The 23,006-nt window shown below is 37.7% G+C and overlaps 1 protein-coding gene across 2 annotated transcripts in view; it reads right to left on the bottom strand.

Moving 5' to 3' along the window:
* Positions 1-1,754: 1,754 nt before the first annotated feature.
* The window catches only part of TMEM170B (transmembrane protein 170B), a gene marked incomplete at its 5' end in the record, with an annotated part of 37,041 nt that continues 15,789 nt past the window's right edge, over positions 1,755-23,006 (bottom strand). Inside the window, 2 exons of one of the 2 annotated variants that reach the window (XM_082663168.1) lie at positions 1,755-3,831; positions 14,423-14,593. In XM_082663168.1, coding sequence (XP_082519294.1) covers positions 3,701-3,831; positions 14,423-14,593 — 302 coding nt within the window. In that variant the 3' untranslated portion in view covers positions 1,755-3,700. The remainder of the gene's footprint in view (positions 3,832-14,422; positions 14,594-23,006) is intronic. The other variant, XM_082663169.1, reaches the window with a different exon arrangement.

The raw sequence follows: 23,006 nt of genomic DNA, 5'->3' as shown, positions 1-23,006 counted from the left end.
TTTGCTTTTTGGAACTTTCTGGAAATTTTTTCTGAATATTTCAATCCAAGGTTGGTTGAATCCCTGAATGCGGAACCGCAGATATGGAGAGCTGACTGTACTGTTTCACCCTCATAAACAAAAAGTCAACAAGTGGGAGGGCCTGGATTCAAATCTATGTCACGGTATTCCATTTGGTTAATAAACTGAGAAAAATCAGAATTGGGGGAAAAAACAGGACTTAAGCTCTCAGCTAGAAGCAAGATATTCTCCCAACTGTTTTAGGATTTAAATCATCTTGGTAGCTCTTGGGGACTCAAGGGTGGGAACCCCATCTTGGTCATCCTTGTACTTACTACAGAAAATACCAGGTTCAGCACTTTGTACATAGTAGATCCACCAAAAATGTTTACAAAACTGAATTCACTGGCGTTTAACTGCCAGCTTGGGCACACTGACATGGCAGCCCCACTCTCCTCATCTTAATTGGAGGTTCTCTAAAGACGTTTTCCAAGAACATTTTAAAAACTATTCCTGTTCCTTACATCACAAATATATGATACACAGGGCAGCTCATTTCTTTATTTCTCACTTAAAGTACAAACAAAACCCTCACATTTTGGGGGGGCAGTAGAAATGTATGCTGCAAATACTAAGAAAGTACATTGGGTTACAAACTATAACACTGTTCAGTAAACACTAAGATCTAAAGTAAGAATAATTAACCTACAAACACTGAATATGGCCACCATTTAGGACTCTCCTTATGTTAACTCCCTGTGTTAACTAATTAACAATTAGTTTGGGCATATAGGAGTCTCTTCTCTGAGGAACTGATTTCACTGTCAGCAATATTTTATTAAGCATTTTTAAAAATAACGAAGTGTAAACTGCAGAGGATTCTCCCCTTCCCTCCTGCATTTTTCACAAAGAAAATTTACTGCTAAGTCACATGTAAATTTTAAGAAGATTTAACCCAAATACATCAATAAGGGCTTTTGTCACATCACAAACAAGGATCTCTACCACTATTAAACCAAGAAAACTTTCCCCAAATTAAAAAATCTCAAAGTTCCTTAAACTGATTTAAAAGATCACTCAACTGAGCAAATGTATCAAGTTCTCCACGATAATGTCCAAGTGTTCATTGAACAAAAGCTTTCCAATTAGACTGTATTCATATATAGCAGCTTTATATATATATGTGTATATAATGATATATGTGTATGTAGATATATATCATTAAATGTTACTTGTCTCTATAAGAAAACCAATAACATTTTAAAAATCTCATCACAGAAACAGCTATTAAGACATTTCATCAATTCATACTATCAACTGCATTTCAAAACATCGAAATAGTAACAGTTGCACAAAATCCCAATGGAAGCAACTAAAAACAACAGAGAAACCAAAAATTCCCCCAAAAGTTAAAAGCACACACACACACACACACACACACACACTCCTCATAACGTAAAGCAACTTGATAATGAGATAACTGCAGGACACTCTACAAACTGATCCACCTTCTCATACTTCATTCTAGAGCAGAAACAGGAGTTTCATTCTCTTTGGTCCATGCAGCCATACACTTAATGTGTCCAAGTTATTTTCGGGCTAATTTCAGATTCTGAACCATGTGTTCCATGTTACCTTACCATGGTAACTTTCTGAAACATAAAATAACCATGTGTTAAATATTCATTTCTGTAGATCTCATACCATTTCAACATATTACTGGTAATTCCTCCCAAAGAATATGAACACTTTAAATTATTGACCAAAGAATTTAAAGAATTTAAAGAATAACCAAAGTAAAGGAAGAACACAATTCAAGTCTAATAGAAAAGGAAAAATCAAATTGACTTGGAAGATTTAGGCCTAAATTTAATTTAGGAAAATGTCAGGAATATAAAGAACACATGAAAACAATTTCAGGCTTGAACATAATAAAAAGAATCAATTTTAAGATTTACTTTAAAGATCTCTAAGAATGCATACTTGCTTCTTGGGTTTTTAAAAACAAATTTCCAAGCCACAGTGTTGTTAAACTCCCGCACCGCCCCAAACTGGCTTCCGTACTGGTAAAATACCCCCAGTTCCTCATCGGTGAGTTGTTGATACTACTCAGCTTTTTGGTGGAGAAACGGTGCCGTGGGTAACAAAGGTCTTATATTTGCATGGAACCTAATAGAAATGTACGTTTTTCCAAATTAGGTTATAAAACAGTGAGGCTAGAGTATCAGATTATTGTTTGGATTGTCCTTAACTTATATTTTCTGCAGTTGGCTCTTCCTTTGAGTTACCATATATATAATTGTACCTGGTATTAAAAAAATCTCAGTAGGAGACAAATTCCACCACGTTCTGTGTTGCCCTTACTTCTTGTACTCTTAAATACAATTACATATTGCCAAAACCTCTTAAAACCTCTAAGGATTTTTTCATTCTAATAAATGTCATCACAGATTCTAGTAAACTTAAATAACAGCATAAAACAAGAGCTGAACAACTGAAATGAATAACTCAGGTATGCATTCAATACTGTGTTGATATGCTGAGATTTGTTGCCAAATTTTATAATTATTTACTATATTCCCCAATTTTTACTCAGAGAAATTATGATGCTACCACATACCCAAAGTAAGATAGCTTATTACTCTTCCTATATGTTTCTTATCTACAAATGAGGCTTCTTGTTTTCATAGCCTAATTTAGGCCACTCTTTAAATACAGTTAATACTCTAGAATGAAAGACTGCTTACGTTTTGTCAAAAATCAAGGTATATGCAACAAGTGATATAATCCCACTGAGATACTAGTTGTAAAGATGTTTCCTCCATGAGCTACATGGCAAAAACTTTCTTTAGAAGGGTCAAGAATGCAACGTGCATTTCAGATTTCTTACAAAATTTATAAGAAAATTTTCAAATTATACTTTTGTGACACACAAGCTACAATCAATGTGTATGACCCGTAAAGTTTTTAAATTCATATCAATAGAATGTTTATGTATGAGGGAAACTATTAAAAGAGTGTTACTTAAGTGAGTGAAAAGGATGCACCCTATAGATCTACTTTGAGTCCTTAAAAGAGTTCAGCAGTTTTCCATTAAGTATTATTTTTCACGTAAGTAACAATAATGCCTAATTTATATGAAAGCCCTAAATCCCAGAAACGTTCAACATTAAAAATCAAATAATTTGTCTCCTATTAAATGATTCGGTATGCAGCACTCATACGGGATTTAGCATTACAAAACAAAAATCTCACTACACCACCTGAATTCATGTCAGATATGTTCACAGCACTCATCTACATCTACACTTGCAAATTTCACATGATCAATGTTAAAAAAAAAGAAAAGAGTTTGGCACATATGTCAATTCTTCAAAACGTCCCTGTAACTTAACACAACACTGTTAAGAACGATGATTCAACGCCAGTGTTAACCTGATTGGCAGCTAAACAAGGTGCTTTTTCTTGTAGCTTCACGTAGTGTCATGCGCCTTGCCTGGGACGGAGGCACGTAAGGTGCGGTGCGGTAGTGCAATCACTTGAACACCAGAGGGCAATCTTCCCACACAGCTCAAGGCCTTATGTTTTGACCTGCTCCTTCCACATTCTTGTACAATTTCATTCCCTTGTTAACAATGCCATTTTCAGAGAATCTGTACATCTGCTTCCTTATGTGAAGTAAGACATGCCCACAGAAACCTCAGAGTGTGGCGAGAATCCTTGAAAAGGAGATGATTAATGTCAGTACGGTCTGTCCAACGCCCCACACCAGTGCTTCCAAGGGGGCCATGTTCTTCCCTGCCACTCTGTAAATGCCAGCGACTGCTGCACCTAGACGAGAAAGAGGGAGAGACAAATAACACCTTCATTCATTCTGAGACACGCTACATGGCTGTAACTTAAAATCTCTTTTCATCTGAGCCAAACAGTAAATCATCAGTCATTCTCATTTTATAATTTTCTATGAAAGAGTTCCCATGTGATTGGTAAAAGTTACTCTACCATACCGCATTTACCCACAAAATTGAATAACAGACTTTTCTATTCAACTGCAAAATATGTATTTATGGTATATGCTGCTTCCCTGACATAAAATATGTTCATAAAAAACGAGTAATTCATTATTGTAATCTCTCAGCTGGGTGTTAAATCGGCCAGACCTCATCGGCACTTTCATAAACATATGACACAATATATTGGTAATTATAAATAATAATACAGAAAACCATACAATTTAATATAATTTCTAAATTATTCAAGAAAAAAGTTAATATTAAAGGAATTTTAATTTATTTCAGTAAAATGAATGAATTCTTAAATGTCCCATAAAATATCAGAATTGTGACTAATGTGCTTCACAATCTACCATATAAAATGGTTTCAGTGTTTTAATAAAGCATACAACTGTAGAGGTATTTGGAGACGAGTATCTTGACATCTAATAAAAGTGGAGTGTGAACCTGACATCCATCTGTTCTAGGAGAAATTTTTAGATAACGTGCATTTCTGAGAATGAGAGAATCTCAGGAGCTTCAGAGCCCCGAGGCTCGGTTCAACACTTCATCTGATTGCTATAGTATGTATAATGATGTGGTATCTATGAGGCTGATTTTAAAAGTACATTCAGAAATCATAAAAGGAAACATTTAAACTATGGTTATGCCATCTCACAGGTTGAGATGGCCTTACAACTCTTCTCTAGAAAAAACTGTCTATGTATCCTAGAATGATCAAACAAAAAGAACAGAAATAAATTATTTGAAGACACTGAATTATAATTATTTGAGATAGAAATTCTACTCATAAAAATTAGCTAAGAATTAACTCCAGAGTTCACTTAAATTCAAAATATTATATTCCTCCATAGAAGATATAAATAGGAAAAGCAAATTATTAATTTAAGCCAAGGGCTTTCATATATATATTTTAAAGAAGGAATTAAAATATATAGTATATTTACAGCATACTGTGTATCTTGACAGGAACTTTATCATCTTAAATATGATACCACTCCTGAGTATTATTACTTAATTTAAAGATGAAAAAAACAGAGGTTCAGAGAGTTTCATTTACTAGCCCAAGGAAATATAGTAAGTACAGAGCTGGAATTTCAATCCAGGTTAGTCTGGCTATAAATTTCCAAATCATTCTATCATTTCACATTTACACCTAGTGAAAAAGAGAATAAGGAATTCATAAAATAATAAAGTAACTGATAATCATCTCAATACTAAATAAAACTCCTAGTAGCACCAACATTTACTTAATCAATTAATAAACTTCACTAGTATAATTAATCATATCCTCAAATTTTAGAATTGGATAACATTCTGAAAATAAAAAAGATCTTAGCCTTCTTTGTTATCAGAAATTATGTTAAAATAAACCTGAAAAATACTGTCTTTACTTTGGGTTCACCCTAGATTTCCATGACTATCTTCAATTTTAAAAACTACAATTTGGCCTCCATTTCTCCAGCATTAAATTTTCAAAAATGATCCAAAAGGTGAAAAACATAGCAATTACTAGCTCAGGCTGCCTGGGAAGTGCCAATTTGTTAATTCAAACATCTCATGCTTATATAAAGTTAAGAGCATGGATTTTGGAGCTAGACTTGTGGGTTAAAATCCAAGCTCCACTAATTAGTAGCTGTGTTACACTGAGTAATCGCTTAACCTCCCTGTGCCTTATTTCTTCAACTGTAAAATGGGTGGGTTTGAAGATAATACTTGGAAAGTGCTTAAAATAGTGTCTGGTCCCAGTATGTACTCCAAATTTTGGTTAGTAGTTGTTGCAGTAGTAAATGATAAAGGAATTTCCAATCAGTGATTCATCATTCAATAAATGGTGTGGAACAACTGATAGCCACTTGGAAGAAATAAATTTAGGTCCCTACTTCACACCACTCCCCAGAGTAAATTCAGATGGGTTAAAAAACTAGACGTTAAAAGCAAATAAATAAAATGAATTTCACTTTGGAAGGCTTGCTGTTTGAGGAATAACTTACAAAACCACCAATAACCCACTTTTCTTTACACTCTTTCAAGAAACAGAGGATAAGATCTTCAACCCTATAATGTAAGGGGAGAAAAACCACTGTAAAACTCCAGAGTTTCCAAAATCAAGAGAGATATTTATAGTGTTATACAGAAAATAAAACGAACTACTGTTTTCCGCCCAGCAGATAATCAGGAACCAATTTGTAAGTTACAACTTCCCTTCAAAAGAAGCAGATTTACACTAGCTCCCATTGCACTATATCATTTCACAACCCAGAAGCACTAGTCTGAAAAGACTGTTCCAGTGGAACTCTTAATCAAAAAGATCTGAAAGAAAACAATTTTGTGTGCCTATTAAATGATTTTGGAAACACTGCTATTAAATATTGAGCAGATATGAAGGAGTATTTATAAAATACGTGTAGACTGTTAAAAAAAACACACAACAAATTCCCAAGTACCACCATCCAACTGAAGAAAAGAACATTACTATTTCATTTGAGGTTCCAGTGCAGTCTCCACAGTCACATCCCATTCCCTCCCAAATTTGGTTTTTATCATTCCTTTGCTTTTCTTCAGCTTTACTGCCTGCCTATATCCTAAGATATCTGTTATTTAGTTTTTTAAATAAATGAATTTTATATAAATTGATACTCTAAGTATTTTGGAATTTTTGGCTCAAGGTTATATTCAGAAAATTATCCATCTTGTTGTATACAGCAGTAATTCATACATTTCCAATGTTGTACAGAATTCCATGTATGAATATACCACAACTTATTTATCCATTCTACTGGGGATGACATTGTTTCTAGTCCTTAACAATGACAAACTCTGCTTCTGTGAACATCCTTGTAACATGACCTCTGGCACACATACGCAATCACGAGTTTCTCTACAACGTGGGTAAAAGCAGAATGGCTCAGTCCTATGTTATGGGCATTTTCAACTTTACTAGGTAATGCCAACTTGTTTTCCTAAGTAATTGTACCAATTTATATCCCAGTTACTCCATATCCTCAGAAGCAGTTGATATCTTTAAAAAATTTTTTTGTCAATCTGGCAGGTGAGAGATGTTATCTCTGCAATTAATTTGGGTTTCCCTGATTTTTAATGTCATTGAGCTTTTCCTCACATATTCTTCACATTTGGCCATTAGGGTTTCTACTTCTATGAAATGTTTGTCAAATCTTTTGTCCATTTTTCTAGTGGATTGTCATTTTCTTATTTGATTCATAGGGTTTTTTAAAATATAGTTTGGATATTAATCTTTTTACATTTATATAAGCTAACAAATATCTTCCCCCAATTTGTGCTTTAGTTTTCACTCCTGTTAAGATGTATTTTGCTGAACAACAGCCAGTTGAAGGAGTACAAATATTGTGATCGTTATTTTCTTGGTGAAGTGTGTGCAAGAATGAAGAAGGCAGAAGTGTATAGGGTGCCTGAAATAAATGAAACATGTTTGGAGCTGCCACTGTGAACAACAGCAGAAGGTATCAATTAGAAATATGTAAAGATTCCCAAAGTATTAAGGAGCTAGAGAAGACTGGCATAGCAAAGATGAAGTGGAGAAAGCAATTCTGCTGAGCTGAGCTGAAGGTAAATAACAGATGTAAACCTGCAAGGACAAGGGTGACTAGGAGAAGAGTCACCAGTGACAGAGATGTCCATATACAGCAACATAAAGTGTCTGCAGAGAGGTGGACCACTGAAAAGTGATTTGATCTGCCCTCCACATTCCTGAGAGAACGCAAATATAAAGGTTAAGGCAGATTTGGTTCTAAGGTGTTGATTCTCTGTTTGTGTAATCAGATCAGGGGTCAGCAAACTATGATCCACAGGTCCAGTCTGACTCACCACCTGTTTTTGTACAGCATGTGAGCTAAGAATGGTTTTTACATTTTTAAATGGTTTAAAAAAAATCAAAAGAATAATAATATTTCATGATACATAAAAATTATATGAAATTCAAACTTTAGTGTCCATAAATAATGTTTTATTGGCATACAGCCGTAGTCATTTCTGATACTGAACTATCTTTGCACTCCTAGGATAACATTCTTAAAGTAAATGAACCTATACTTTTCCATCCTTCTGTAGTCTTCAACTTGTTTAGCAACAAGATTACTTTGATCCAGCAAATATGCTGTGCACAGTTTTTAATCTTTCCATTTCCTGCAATAATTTGGAAAAAATAGGAACTGTTCCCTGAAAATTTGGTAGAACTCATCTGTAAACCTCATTTGAGCCTGGACTTCTTTTGGAAGGAGAAGTCTTCAACATTTCAATTGTTTAAACATACTTATTGTATTATTCATATTTTCTCTTTCTTCTTATGCCAATTTTAGCAACTTATATTTAGTAATATATAACTGTTTACAAAACTGTCATTTTTATAATCCTTTATTCTACCTTTACTATTGAGTCTGTAGTTCTCTCTTCTATGTTGTTCCATATTTTACTTTTCTGCCTTAACTATTTTAGAGTTACGGCAGCAATCTATTCACCTTATTATCTTTCCAGAAAACCAGTTTTTTGCTTTGTTATTAATCTCTCATAAACTCAACTTAAAAAACTTAAATGCATTTCTCTATAAATAATATATATATATAATAAAACTAAACAATGTAATTAAAAAAGATACCATGCACAACAACCGTAACATAATAAGAGTTTAGGAATTAACTTAATCAAAATATACAATCCTCCTATTGAAAAAAAACACTTTTAAACTCTAACAAAAGATGTAGAAAATGATCTGAACAAATGGAGATATATTACATGTTCCTGGGTGGGACTTAATTTAATATGTCAATTCTTCCCAAATTAACCTCTACAATCAATTAAATCCTCATAAAAATAACAGTTATACTTTTTGAGGAACTCAGTAGACATATTCTAAAATTTATATGAAAGAATAAAGGTCCATGAATAGTTATGTTAACTTTGAGAAAGAAAAGAAATGAGAGGGACCAGCCCTACCAGATATTAAGAAATACTACAAAATAATAGAGACAAAAAAATGAGGCCTTGCTGCAAGAACAGATAAAAAGACTAACAAACCAGAACAGAATTTGAAGGCAGGTCCATGTACCTTGAGAACACAGTACACAAAAAAGGATGAATCAATGGATAGATTTTTTTAGTGACGTGGTAAAAATTGACTTACTACATGGGAGGAAAAAAAAAATACACATGGAATCCTATCTAATTCCAAACACAAAGATACACTCTAGACCAGAAGGCAAATTATGACCTGAATGTCAGACATCTGTTTTTGTAAATAAAGTTTTATTGGAAAAAGCCATGCCTATTCATTTACCAATGTCTATGGCTGCTTTTATGCCCTAATGGCAGAGCAGAATAGTAGTGACACAGACCCTCTGGCCTGCAACGTTTAAAATAGTTACTGTCTGGCCTTTTAAGAAAATGTTTGCTCAGTCCTGCTCTAGATAAATTAAAGACTTTAATACAAAGGTAAAACTATAAAATTAACAAAAGAAAATATATCAGAGTATCTTTTGACCTTGGTGTGGAGGAGAACTTCTTAAATAAAATTCTAAATTAGGCAAAAAGACTCTTTAAGCTGATTATATAGAATAAAGATTTCTACTCAATAAACAACATCATGGATGAAGGTACTGATAAAAGACAGAGAAGTTATTTGCAAAGTTCAAAACCAATAAGACACCAATACATCTAAGAAACATCTATCGTTTAATAAAAAAACAAGAACCCCAAAAGAAAAGCACAGAATTTAAAGAAGCAATTTGTAGAAGAAATCTAAAAATATGATAAGAATAGAAAGAGATGTTCAAATTCATTAGTAATCAGAGAAATGCAAATTAAACCAACAAAGAGGTGTCACTTTAACCCTCAGACTCGCTAAAATTAGACAGCAATACAATGCCAAGCAATGGCATTATAGAGAAACCCATTTCCTCCCAATTCTGGTATTAACTATCAGTACTAACTGAAATGAAAAATCACTCTATTCTGGAAATAAAAATCTAAGAGGGGGCTTCCCTGGTGGCGCAGTGGTTGGGAGTCCGCCTGCCAATGCGGGGGGCATGGGTTCGTGCCCCGGTCCGGGAGGATCCCACGTGCCGCGGAGCGGCTGGGCCCGTGGGCCATGGCCGCTGGGCCTGCGCGTCCGGAGCCTGTGCTCCGCAACGGGAGAGGCCGCAACGGTGAGAGGCCCGCGTACCGCAAAAAAAAAAAAAAAAATCTAAGAGGTAGTAAAATATAATAGATATGTATCTATATTCAGTCAGCCATCATGTGCTGAACTGAATATACAGCTGTGATCGTGCTATAGCACTCACAAAATACATTAAGAAAATAAATGCAGTTAAATATTCACAGTGGCTAGTTTTCTTAATTCAAGTGTTTGCAGGTCAAAAAGTTAGCCAGAAGAAATTTATATGTTTTATTGTTAACCTGCATACAAATTTTTACTTGAAATTGTGTCAGACATATTTGTAAGGATTTTTAAATATAACACTGTGGTTTCCAAAATCATTAGCTTATTTTATTCCTGACTGAACTGAAAGCAGATAATATGTAGATACACATCATTAGGGAAGTAGAATCATGTTCTCTTTAAAATTTCACAATAATTTACAGCAATAAACACACATACAACACACATACTACTTTTGACTTGGGAACAAGCTGCTCCTTCTTCCTTCCTCCTCTGTTTACGGTTCCACAGTTGTAGCAGTGGCCCACATCAAGAATGTCAGCAGTCCCTTTCATGTCTCTTTGTATGCCACCACAGTGAATAACAACTAATTTGGATTTTTCCCTTTGCCACAGTCCTGACACCAACTCCTTTTCCAACCCACCACCACTAGTCTAGTTCAGATCTAGCCTCAATTCAGATCACAGTTAATGCCTCAACTCCTCTTCCTTCCCCTTTTTCCTCCCTTCTTCCCTCCCCCCACTTTCTTCCTTCCTTTCCTCTGTGCTGCCTCCCTTACTACATCCATCTATCCAACCAGTATTTTCTGAGTATCTGTTCTATTCCAGGTACTGTTTTATTGTTGGAGATTCAGCAGTGATGAAGACAGACAAGGTCCCTGCCCTTTCAGAGTTTCTTCTTGGTTCTTTCTTCACATATATTCTACATTCAGCCATAAAATAGATTTTCCTATTGAATTGCTTTGCCCCTTTCCAACCCCATTCTAAAATATCTAGTTGTTTTCCATGACCCACAGAATAAAGTCCAGACTCTGGCTGGCCGTCCAAGACCCTTGAGGATCTGGCTCTTTCCAGTTGACTTTCCTGCTACTCCACTCTGCACATTTGGTGCTTCAGTGAAATCTGATTTCTTGTTTTAAACTCTACCTATGGCAAAATGAATGAAGTACCACATGAGAAATTTACAGGTTGGATGCAGCACAAAGAAAACCTAACACAAGATAACACACAAAAACTGAATAGTAAATGAAGACAGGATGAGGAAATAGACTACTCCCTATTTCCCACAACTATTTTATGACTGTCTCACAGGACAAACCCAGAGACATGGGAACAGGGCTCTCCCCTCAAGGCAAGGCATGCTGATCACTCTGGGAAAAGGTGACTGTGGGACACAGAAGGAGGGAGGCCTTGGAGCCATGGAAGAAAAGGACTTCCTCTCATCTCTGGGGCTAAGAAGGAACTTAGAAAGGAAGAAGCCCTCGGTGGCGAGTCTTGAAGCAGATCCAGCAGCGACAGCCAGCTACCCTAGCCTCCCAGAAGCCGGCCAGAGTGAACAGCAACAGAAGCTCTGCTGTTCACCTGCAGTGACGAGACCACACAGCAAAGAGAAGCACCAGTGTCCGGCAGAACCACACGAAGGAAGCGGCTGAGGGCCCTCCAGGCTCAACAGGATGCATCTAAGTTCTAGCTCATCTAGCACAGCAGAACCCCAGGCTGGAGTTGGGGCCTAAGTACAGCGCTAAGAGGAGAAGGTCAGAGGGAGTGAACCTGAGGGCTGTAGGACACGCACATAAGGCAGCACAGGAGAAAACTTGCAGACAGCTGGAGGACACCGTAAAGTGGCTAATTTCTAGTAGGCCAGGGGAGACTTATGTCATAATAATTTGTGTTTAAGAAGGAAGTGCACTATTATGGTCAATCTGCATACGACAGAGGAGGCAAGAATATAAAATGGAGAAATTCAAAAAGTGCTGCTGGGAAAACTGGACTGCTACATGTAAAAGAATGAAATTAGAACCTTCTCTAGCACCATATACAAAAATAAACTCAAAATGGATTAAAGACCTAAAGGTAAGACTGGATACTATAAAACTCCTACAGGAAAACATAGGCAGAACACTCTTCGACATAAATCGCAGCAAGAGTTTTTTGGATCCATCTCCTAAAGTAATGGAAGCAAAAGCAAAAGCAAACAAATGGGAACTGATTAAACTTAAAAGCTTTTGCAGAGCAAAGGAAACCATAAACAAAATGAACCAACAACCTATGGAATGGGAGAAAATATCTTCAAACGCTGCGACCGACAAGGATTGATTTCCAAAATATACAAACAGCTCATACAGCTCAACATCAAACAAACAAACAAACAACCCAATCAGAAAATGGGCAGAAGACCTAAATAGGTATTTTTTCAAAGAAGACATACAGATGGCCAATTAGGCATATGAAAAGATGCTCAACATTGCTAATTATTAGAGAAATACAAATCAAAAATATAATGAGGTATCACCTCACACCAGTCAGAACGGCCATCATCAAAAAGTCTACAAATAATAAATGCTGGAGAGGGTGTGGAGGAAAGGAAACTCTCCTACACTGTTGGTGGGAATGTACACTGGTACAGCCATTATGGAGAACAGTATGGAGGTTCTTTAAAACACTAAAAATAGAGTTACCATATGACTCAGCAATTCCATTCCTGAGCATATATCCGGAGGAAACTCTAATTTAAAATGATACATGTACCCCAATATTCATTATAGCACTATTTACAAGAGACAATACATGGAAGCAACCTAAGTGTCCATGGACAGATGAATGGATAAAGATGTGGTATATATACACAATGGAATATTACTCAGAATAAAAAAGAATGAAATAATGCCATTTGCAGCAACATGGATGAACCTAGTGATGATCATACTAAGTGAAGTAAGTCAGACAGAAAAAGACAAATATCATATGATATCACTTATATGTGGAATCTAAAAAAAATGATACAAATAGACTTATTTACAAAACAGAAACGCACTCACAGATGTAGAAAGTAAAGTTATGCTTACCAAAGGGGAAAAGGGGGGAAGGGATAAACTTGGAATTTGGTATTAACAGATACACACTACTATATATAAAATAGTTAAACAACAAAGACCTACTGTATGGTACAGGGAGCTATATTCAATATCTTGTAATAACCTATAATGGAAAAGAATTTGAAAAAGAATACATATATATGTATATCTGAATCACTTTGCTGTATACCTGAAACACTGTAAATCAACTATACATCAATAAAAAAATTAAAAACTTTAAAACCCAAGAATTTGAAAGGAAAAAAAACATGTAATTGCTACTTCTAAACTTCCAACTGTTCTTAAAATATAAATAAACCAATTTGTCCTGAAATTTATTAAAATGATTAAAAATTAAGACTATGTGAAATAACAATAACTAAAGCTTAAAAAATATTTTAAGTATGTCAAAATTAGAATTTATTCCAATTTTAATTGCCTGGTTTTAAAGAAGGCAAATTATCTGTAATATATTTAGAATATCCTTTTAAAAAAAGAAGGAAGTGCACTTTTATTTTGTAGTCACAGGCAGATGACATCAAGGACCTAAGAGCTATATCTTCACTTTTTTTTTGTTTTTTGGTTTTTTTTTTTGCAGTACGCGGGCCTCTCATTGTTGTGGCCTCTCCCGTTGCGGAGCACAGGCTCCGGACGCGCAGGCCCAGCGGCCATGGCTCACAGGGCCAGCCGCTCCGGGGCACGAACCTGTGTCCCCTGCATCGGCAGGCGGACTCTCAACTGCTGCGCCACCAGGGAAGCCCTATCTTCACTTTTTTAAAATGACAATTATCACTGGCATATTTGTGTGCCTACCTCTCTCCCTTACCACATAATGAGCTCCTTTAAAGCAGAAACTACATCCACTATAAGATAAATTTTCCCACGAACTGCTTTACCTCTTGACAATTTCTACAAGCTTTTCCATTTCCCCAAAACCTTCCATAATGAGTATTCATACAGCAGAAGTACCAAAACTATCTGTTCAGTAATTAAGCGAACTGATCTTTACCTTCTAGATGAAGTGTGGTTAGTGCTGAAAAATATTCTACATGAAAGATTACACTGTTGCATTTACGATAAGAATAAAGTTACCAAAACTGTAAGTGCATATAAAATTATGTGCTTAAAATTAAATCAACTTACTAGTAATCATTGCTCCAGTCACGGAAGCCAGAAATCCGATGCTGACTGCAATGACAGAGATTACTCTCCCCTGCCGATGCCTCTGTAGCATCACGAACATCAACACTCCTGCAGCACCATGGACAAACAGAGAGGAGAAGAGAGCCCAGAGGAAGATCCAGTACCACATCTCTGAAAAGAAAAGCAAAATGTTAATAATTCTGTTGAAAAACATCTTAGAAAATCCAGTTTAACAAATAGTGAGCACCTATGGTCTGGAAAAAGGTTAAATGAGATAACAGATTAAAAACATGCCTCGTACAGGACTTGATACATAGTAGTACTAAATAAATTTTAACAGTTATCATCATCACTAATGCTTGATGGGGAAGTCATTCCCTCCATGACTTCAGAAGGTCAAAGCCTCTAATTTCCTCTAAATGTGCCCATCATATAGCTATAATCTATTAATTTCTCTAATAAACCCTCATGTCTGCAAATCTCTTGCAATAAATTATATAAGTTAATTAACTGCTGTTAGATATATAATTTGCTATCTTCTATACTAAGTGCCCAGACATTTTTAAAAACTACCACTTAATTCAAATAATAAGTACAATAAGTACAAAAACTATCTGTTCAATAAATAAATGAACTGATCTTTACCTTCAGAATTCAGAAATAAGTCAGTGATTTTTATCTTTTATGATTTTAAGAATTTCAGGCCATTTCCCTCTTGGCTCTCACCTTTACATACTAAAGAATCAGTCAGAATTTTTTTAATGCTTTGTCTCTCAGGTCGTATGCTAGTCCTTAGCAGGAACTCCTCAAGCTCTATCACTCTTTCTTCAATGTAGTCTCGGTTACTGTTCATTGAAGCCTGGTTTACAGACAATTGATGAGCATGCCTTTCATTCTCTCTCTTTCTGGCTGAATGGTGGTTGCCAAGGACTTGGGGGAGAGGGAAATGGGGGACTTCTTATTTTAAAATGGCTACAAACACAAGGGATCTTTGTGGCAATGGAACTGCTCTGTATTTTGACTGTGGTGGTGGATACATATACAAGTGATAAAACTGTACAGAACTAAACACACACACACACAAATGAGTACAGGTATACAAGCAACACTTGTGGAATCTGAAAAAGGTTGGTGGGTTCTATCAATGTCAATATCCTGCTTTTGATATTATACAGCAGTTTTCCAAGATGTTCCCATTGGGTAAATGGGGTAAAGGGCACGTGGGTTTTCTCTATACTATTTCTTACAACTGCATGTGAATCTACAATTATCTCAAAATTAAAAGTTTAATTTTTAAGAAGAGAGGATATATAGAAAACAGATTTTTTAAAAAATCAGTTTCAGCCTGCTAAATTCTTAAGAATTGACACTTAGAATGGACTTATAATTTGAAATCATTTCAAGGAAGAGACATCTGATATATTTTTCTGTGTTAAAGTACCATGCATGCTTCTCTATGGCATAAGAGAGAGATGCTGGTGATTAAGGAAAAACAGACAAAGCTTGCCTTTTAGAGGTCTTTCTCTTCCAGCTTTCAGAGAAGTAATGCTTTCACACTGTCACTCCCAAACAAATAGCTTCAATTTATAAAAAATAAAGACAAAAATGCTTAACTTGCCCTGAAGAATATTTATATTTTAAAAGATATAATTTTCCAGAGTGACCCTAACAAAGCGAGACTATGATACAGCAATAACAGGGGGGAGGGATGCTCATCAAGGCGGTTCTGAGATGAGACAGGCGCTGGAACAGGCACCTACTCTTAATAAGAGCAGCCATTTGCCTTGATCCCCAGTCCTGCTTCTCACCAGGGCTACCCCCAAAAGCACTTTTATTTGTTGTCCTTATAATACAGGTAGAGTGAAAATTTTCTTGACTATATGTAACACTATGAACAGGGATTATCGGACATTATAAGTAATGTTGTTTGCCTACTGACTATATAGCTATAGTCAGTATACCTAATAATTAGGAAAATTAAGTCTAATGTCTTATAAATCCCCAAGCTATCAAAGAATTATACAACTGAAACAGAATCTCAAATGGTCCTCTAATGTCCAATCCAGGATTATCCCTCAAGCAGACTGAGCACAATCTGCCCAAACTCAAATTTATTTTTATGTTTCTTTGTTTTTCTTAATCACACTATTTATCATGGAAAAAAAACCGAATGCTGCTGAGAATATCTACAATTAATTTAGGTTTCATGTTGTTACTACTTTTTTTTTTTTTTTTTTTTGCGGTACGCGGGCCTCTCATTGTTGTGGCCTCTCCCGTTGCGGAGCACAGGCTCCGGACGCGCAGGCTCAGCGGCCATGGCTCACGGGCCCAGCCGCTCCGCGGCACGTGGGATCTTCCCGGACCGGGGCACGAACCCGCGTCCCCTGCATCGGCAGGCGGACTCTCAACCACTGCGTCACCAGGGAAGCCCGTTACTACTATTTTAAATTACCTGATAGATCAATACAGCCATGTCAGTGAACAGGGCCTCTGAAGACCTGGTTCTACTCCAGATAAACAAGTCTGTCTAAGGTCCGACTCACTAGTGTCAAACGCAGCACACCTGGAGAACCGCAGGAGCCTAAGAGTAGAGTGAAGACAGATGCCCCAGGGCCCTAGAGAAAGAACAGTTGCTAAGAACGGGAGAGGAGTATGACAACCTTTTCTTAACTTGTGCAGGCTTGTACGGCTAACGTGAACACCCAGAGGCCCAGTTTTCTCTTTCCACCCATATCCCACCTAATCCAAGCTTCTTGCAACTAAGCAACAATAAAAGGATGAAGCCAGAGGGAGAGTTTGCTGGTGCTAAACAAAATACAAAATGAGAAATTAAAAATACACTTACAAAACAGAAACCTTGAAGCATGCCGTCCATTCAATTACCGTAATTCACTGAAAGGAGATATTCCATCTTCATTAAAGCCCTTTCATTATTTTTCCCTATTCAAGGCTGTCCATAATCTTCATCTTAAACTGAATTGTTGCAGTGTGTTTGTTTACTTTTAGTGGGATAAGAGGCAGAGGAGTAGTGATTTGTTCCAGTCTCCAAACAATTCTAGAAATAGCCCTGATCCCAATCTGTAGCTCTCTCAGCCCTGGTTGCCAAGTCACTAAAAATTATCTTCTGTGCTTTTGTTTGTTTGTTTTGTTTTTTTGCGGTACGCGGGCCTCTCACTGCTGTGGCCTCTCCCGTTGCGGAGCACAGGCTCTGGACGTGCAGGCTCAGCGGCCATGGCTCACGGGCCCAGCCTCTTCGTGGCATGTGGGAATCTTCCCGGACCAGGGCACGAACCTGTGTCCCCTGCATCGGCAGGCGGACTCTCAACCACTGTGCCACCAGGTAAGCCCTCTTCTGTGCTTTTGATTTTAATCTTTGGACAAAATTATTTATGAGAAATAAATTTCTCTAGATATCTAGAATATATTAACTAAGTAAAAACAAATCAAAGAATGGTACATATTGTATGATCCTTTTTGTTCAAAAATTATAGGTACAGAGAAACACATAAACAGATTCTAACAATGGCTATCTTTTAAAGATAAGAGAGGAGATGGGTTATATTATTTTATTCTTTACTGATTATTTTTTAGCAACCAGCCTGGTTTTTTTTGTTTGTTTGTTTTTTTACTTTACTGCAGATACACTGTCTTTAAAAGATAGTTTTTCATTCTAGAATTCATCAAAGGAGAACATGCTCAATGAAGCCAATGCTTCTCAACCCAGACTGCTCACAAGAATTACCCACAGAGCAACTAAAACTATCACTTGAGGGGGGACCTAGACAATTATATTTTCATCAACTCTACCAGATAATCATGACATGCAGTAAAGACAGAAATCACCACTCTAGGCTAAGGTTACATAAGAGGTACTTACTAAAAAAATCCAAAAGTCATAAAAACAACAAAACCTATCTCAACAGACAAACACTAAACATAATTTTTAATCCTCTATAGCATATCTAACCCTTCTAACAAAATCATTAGCAAATAGATACTGAACATTTATATGTATTCAGCATACTCTAAGCCTCAAGGTGAAAATAAACCAGTAAGACTAAATTTGGGGGCTGTTCATAATTTCTATCTTCTTTATAGAAATGGTCCTCATTATATGTTTAAATAATCTGTGTTCAAATTTGGTTATCTCAAGTTTGTTTTTTCATTCCAGCAAATCTAAGGTGAGGCAATCGCTCCCCTTAGTTTCCGACACCAGTGACTTCTCAGTTTGGGGATGTGTCCCACACAGGCAGCTTATTAAACTCTCAGGGAGATGATGCATTTATAATTTGAAAAAATCCCCTAGATCAGGGATTGGCAAAGTATGGACCATGAGTCCTATCTGACCACCAACTGTTTCTGTACAGTCTGCGAGCTGACAATGGTTTTTACATTTTGAAATGGTTGAAGAAAACCCAGAAGAACAATATTTCATGACACGTAGAAAGTACACAGAATTCAAATTTCAGTGTCTATAAAGTTTTCCTGGAACACAGTCATACTCATTCATATTGTCGATGGCTACTTTCATGCTACGATGGCAGAACTGAGTAGTTATGACAGAGGCCACGTGGCCCACAAAGCTGAATATATTTACTGCAGTTACTATATATATGCTGAGTATGTTAAATACTGGTCCTTTATAGAAAAAGCTTGCTGACTCCCGGTATAGATGATTTTGACATATGCTCCAGGGGGCTGGGTTGTTACCCCACACCTCACTGAAAATTACAGCCACAGTACTTTCATATATTATCAAGACCTGATACTTTGGGTGTTTAACTAATGGTACGTCAATGGCATATATTCTAACACCACAGGTTCTTCAGGGCACAGTATGCAGCTGTCGCTATGGGGTACATACACCCATAGTTACACAGAACAAGAGGGAGAAATGTCAAGAAAGATCCCAAGAGAATTCGTTGCCACCTGAATTTTTTTTTTTTTTTTTTTTTTGCGGTACGCGGGCCTCTCACTGTTGTGGCCTCTCCTGTTGCGGAGCACATGCTCCGGACGCGCAGGCTCAGCGGCCATGGCTCATGGGCCCAGCGGCTCCGCGGCATGTGGGATCTTCCCGGACAGGGGCACGAACCCGTGTCCCCTGCATCGGCAGGCGGACTCTCAACCACTGTGCCACCAAGGAAGCCCGCCACCTGAATTTTTAAAATAAACAGGACTGAACCAAATGATAAACACACTGGAGATGGAATGAGGGTGAGGAATGGGGAGTGGGGCACTCGAAGCTAACGGTTCTCAGCCTTGGCTAGATGTTGGAGTTACTTGGGAGAGCCTAAAAGAAATATCACCCTCAGAAATTCTGACTTAATTGGGCTTCAGAATTTTTTAAAGTTTTGATTCTTATGCACAGCCAAGAATGAAAAACTGCACTAAGACAAAATGATCTGATCATGGAATTATGTACAACTGAGAATATGCAATTGCAAAACCTCCAGTTTGGCTAAAGCCGAGAAATATGGAGAGAACTGGCTGCAGATTATAGAGGTGTGCTGGAGCAGCTTTTGTGGGGAAGGGAGGGCGCTTACAGACCCTGAAGATGTGGACTTTATTCTGAAGATTGAAGGTCATGAGGAGCCAATGAAAGACTTTAAATAAGGAAGTGATACAATCACATTCACCTTTTAAAAAATTAATTATCCTGGCAAGTATGGGAAAGGGGGACTAGAAAGAGATGACAGACTATCAGAATATTTCAAGAGTCCCGAGAGAAACTCAGGCCTGGACTTAGGCACTGGCCTCAGGATTGAAAATAATTTGAAATATTTAGGATTTGCTGATGGCCTGGATGATGGAGGTGAGGAAGATGTGATGTCTGGCCTCCCAGATTTCTGCTATGGACAGCTGAATAGACGACAATGCTGTCAGGTTTGGAAACATGGGAAAATATGTTTCATGCATCAGCAATACTATTCAAATGTTGGTGAGAAGCAAGGAGTAAAGAAGCTAAAGGCAAGAATATGTCAAGTAGGGCTTCCCTGGTGGCGCAGTGGTTGAGAGTCCGCATGCCGATGCAGGGGACACAGGTTCGTGCCCCGGTCCGGGAAGATCCCACATGCCGCGGAGCGGCTGGGCCCATGAGCCATGGCAGCTGAGCCTGCGTGTCCAGAGGCTGTGCTCCGTAACGGGAGAGGCCACAACAGTGAGAGGCCCGCGTACCGCAAAAAAAAGAAAAAAGAAAAAAAGAATATGTCAAGTAGAAAAATGTGAAGATTACCTACACATGCATATTATGGGCCATGTTTTAAAAAGCAGTAAATCTCAAGTTTGTTGTGTCAGCAATCTTCCTAAGTTCAGGATCTGTCAAATTTTAAATCTATGATTACTAAAACAATTCTGTTATTAGATGTAAATTTGAATTAAATTTAGGATATAGAAAGCTATAAAGAATGTCACTCTCATCCTAACAATGAGAAAAAGATAAACTACAAAATCATAGCTCTTCTTTAGCCCATCAGTCAGGTGACACTACAAGATAACACAGTAACCTGAATTTCAAAGAGGGACAAGACCCTCCAAGGAGACAGGTGACATACTCACTATGTTTCCTGTGGCAAAGCACAGGAACAGGAAGTGGGTACCATACAAGTGGGTAAAAAGAAATCTGCTAAAATTTTAACTGACAGTTAAAGTCCAAGTGTGCGATTAATCGGTCAGCTTGGAGTAAGTGACACAAGCAAAGTGCACAGTCACCTGCAAGCTCTTTTCCACAGGTCTCTACCGAGCACTCCCTAGAAAGACAGAGACTGGAGAGAGCCACCCCACTGGTGTATGTCGGCCTATAGGAGGTGATCAGTGGCTGCTAAGGGAAACAGACAACCTGGCGTGCTTCTTGGATACCTTTTTCCTATTCAAAACAAGCCTTAGCCATTGCTGGAAGGCAGCAAATCCTGTCACCCTCAGGGGACAAGCAAAGACCCACTGCAGCTCCAGCTTGGGGAAGAGTAGAAGGAAAAATCCTTTACCCCTGGGGCAGGGGCAGAAAACCATCCAGGACCCAGGATCCTATTCTAAGCAGAGTCGGTTACTGCTGAGGGAACGATAGAAGACTCCTGCCCAAGACCAATCACAGATACTAGGGAGAGTGTGGCTACCACGGTTCAGAAAGGCAGGACCGTGGACAGCCCCACCCAGATACCCCACCACACAGAGCTTGCCTGAGACTAAAACTGGACAGGACAAGAGAGAAATTTCCCCTGCCCCAAGTAATGAGCAACACAAGGCTGTGGCTGGGGGAAGGCAAGGGTGTGGAGAGACACTTCTTCCATGGTGCAGGCTTGCAGAGATGGCTAAAAGCTGACAATACAGCACTAACACTGATACTAACCCTGCAGCACCCAGCCCCCACCCTGCGTACAAGGCAACAACAGCACCTTCTGGGGAATTTGAAGCCTAGGGTGTGCTGAAGGTAACCATAACAAGAAAGCTCAAACTCAGCTCACTCCTGACTAAATTAAATCAACCTTCACCCTACTGGTCTAGCAGAAGAAGCCCATTTCCAGGCATAAATATTGATATTACATACCTCAGTCACTACTGTTATACATATAAAGTCCTTAATTCAATAAAAAAAATATTGAATTAAGACACCCTCAGAAACAGGAAAACCAATTTATTGTCAAGAAATAAAGTGATCAGACTTAGAGATGATCCAGATTTTAAAACAACCAGACAGAGACCTTAACTATAATTAACATGTTAAATACTCTCCTGGAAAAGGTAGACAACGCACAAGAACAGATGGGGAATTTCAGCAGAGAGATGGAGAGTCCAAGAAAAAGTCAAATGAAACTGCCTAAAAGAAAAACACAAGAAAATGCAAAAACAGAAAAACCATAATATCAGAGATGAAGACTTCCTTTAATGAGCTCACCAGCAGACTTGACATAGTTAAGCAAAGGATCAGTGAACTTCTCATAGCAGCACTATTTACAAGAGCCAAGACATGGAAGCAACCTAAGTGTCCATCCACAGAGGAATGGATAAAGAAGATGTGGTACATAGGTACAATGGAATATTACTCAGCCATAAAAAAGAATGAAATAATACCATTTGCAGCAACATGGATGGACCCAGAGATCATCATACGAAGCGAGATTAAGTCAGACAGAGAAAAACAAATAGCAAATGACAGCGGTCCCCAACCTTTCTTGGCACCAGGGACTGGTTTTGTGGAAGACAATTTTTCCATGGACCGGGGCGGGGGTGGATGGGTCAGGCAGTAATGCAAGCAATGGGGAGCGGTGGATGAAGCTTCACTCACTCACCTGCCACTCACCTCCTGCTGTGCGGCCTAGTTCCTAACAGGCCGCAGACCGGTACCAGTCCACGGCCTGGGGGTTGGGGACCCCTGGCATATAATATTGCTTATATGTGGAATTTAAAAAATGATACAAGCGGGCTTATTTACAAAACAGAAATAGACTCACATAGAAAACAAACTTATGGTTACCAAAGGGGAAAGGGGGGGAGGTATAAATTAGGAGTTTGGGATTAAAATATACACACTACTATACATAAAATTGATAACCAACAAGGACCTACTGTATAGCACAGGGAACTATACTCA

The sequence above is a fragment of the Grampus griseus genome (assembly GCF_964374135.1).
Source record: "Grampus griseus genome assembly, chromosome: 10".
NCBI lineage: Eukaryota > Metazoa > Chordata > Mammalia > Artiodactyla > Delphinidae > Grampus > Grampus griseus.
This window is presented reverse-complemented; position numbering and strand designations above follow the sequence as displayed.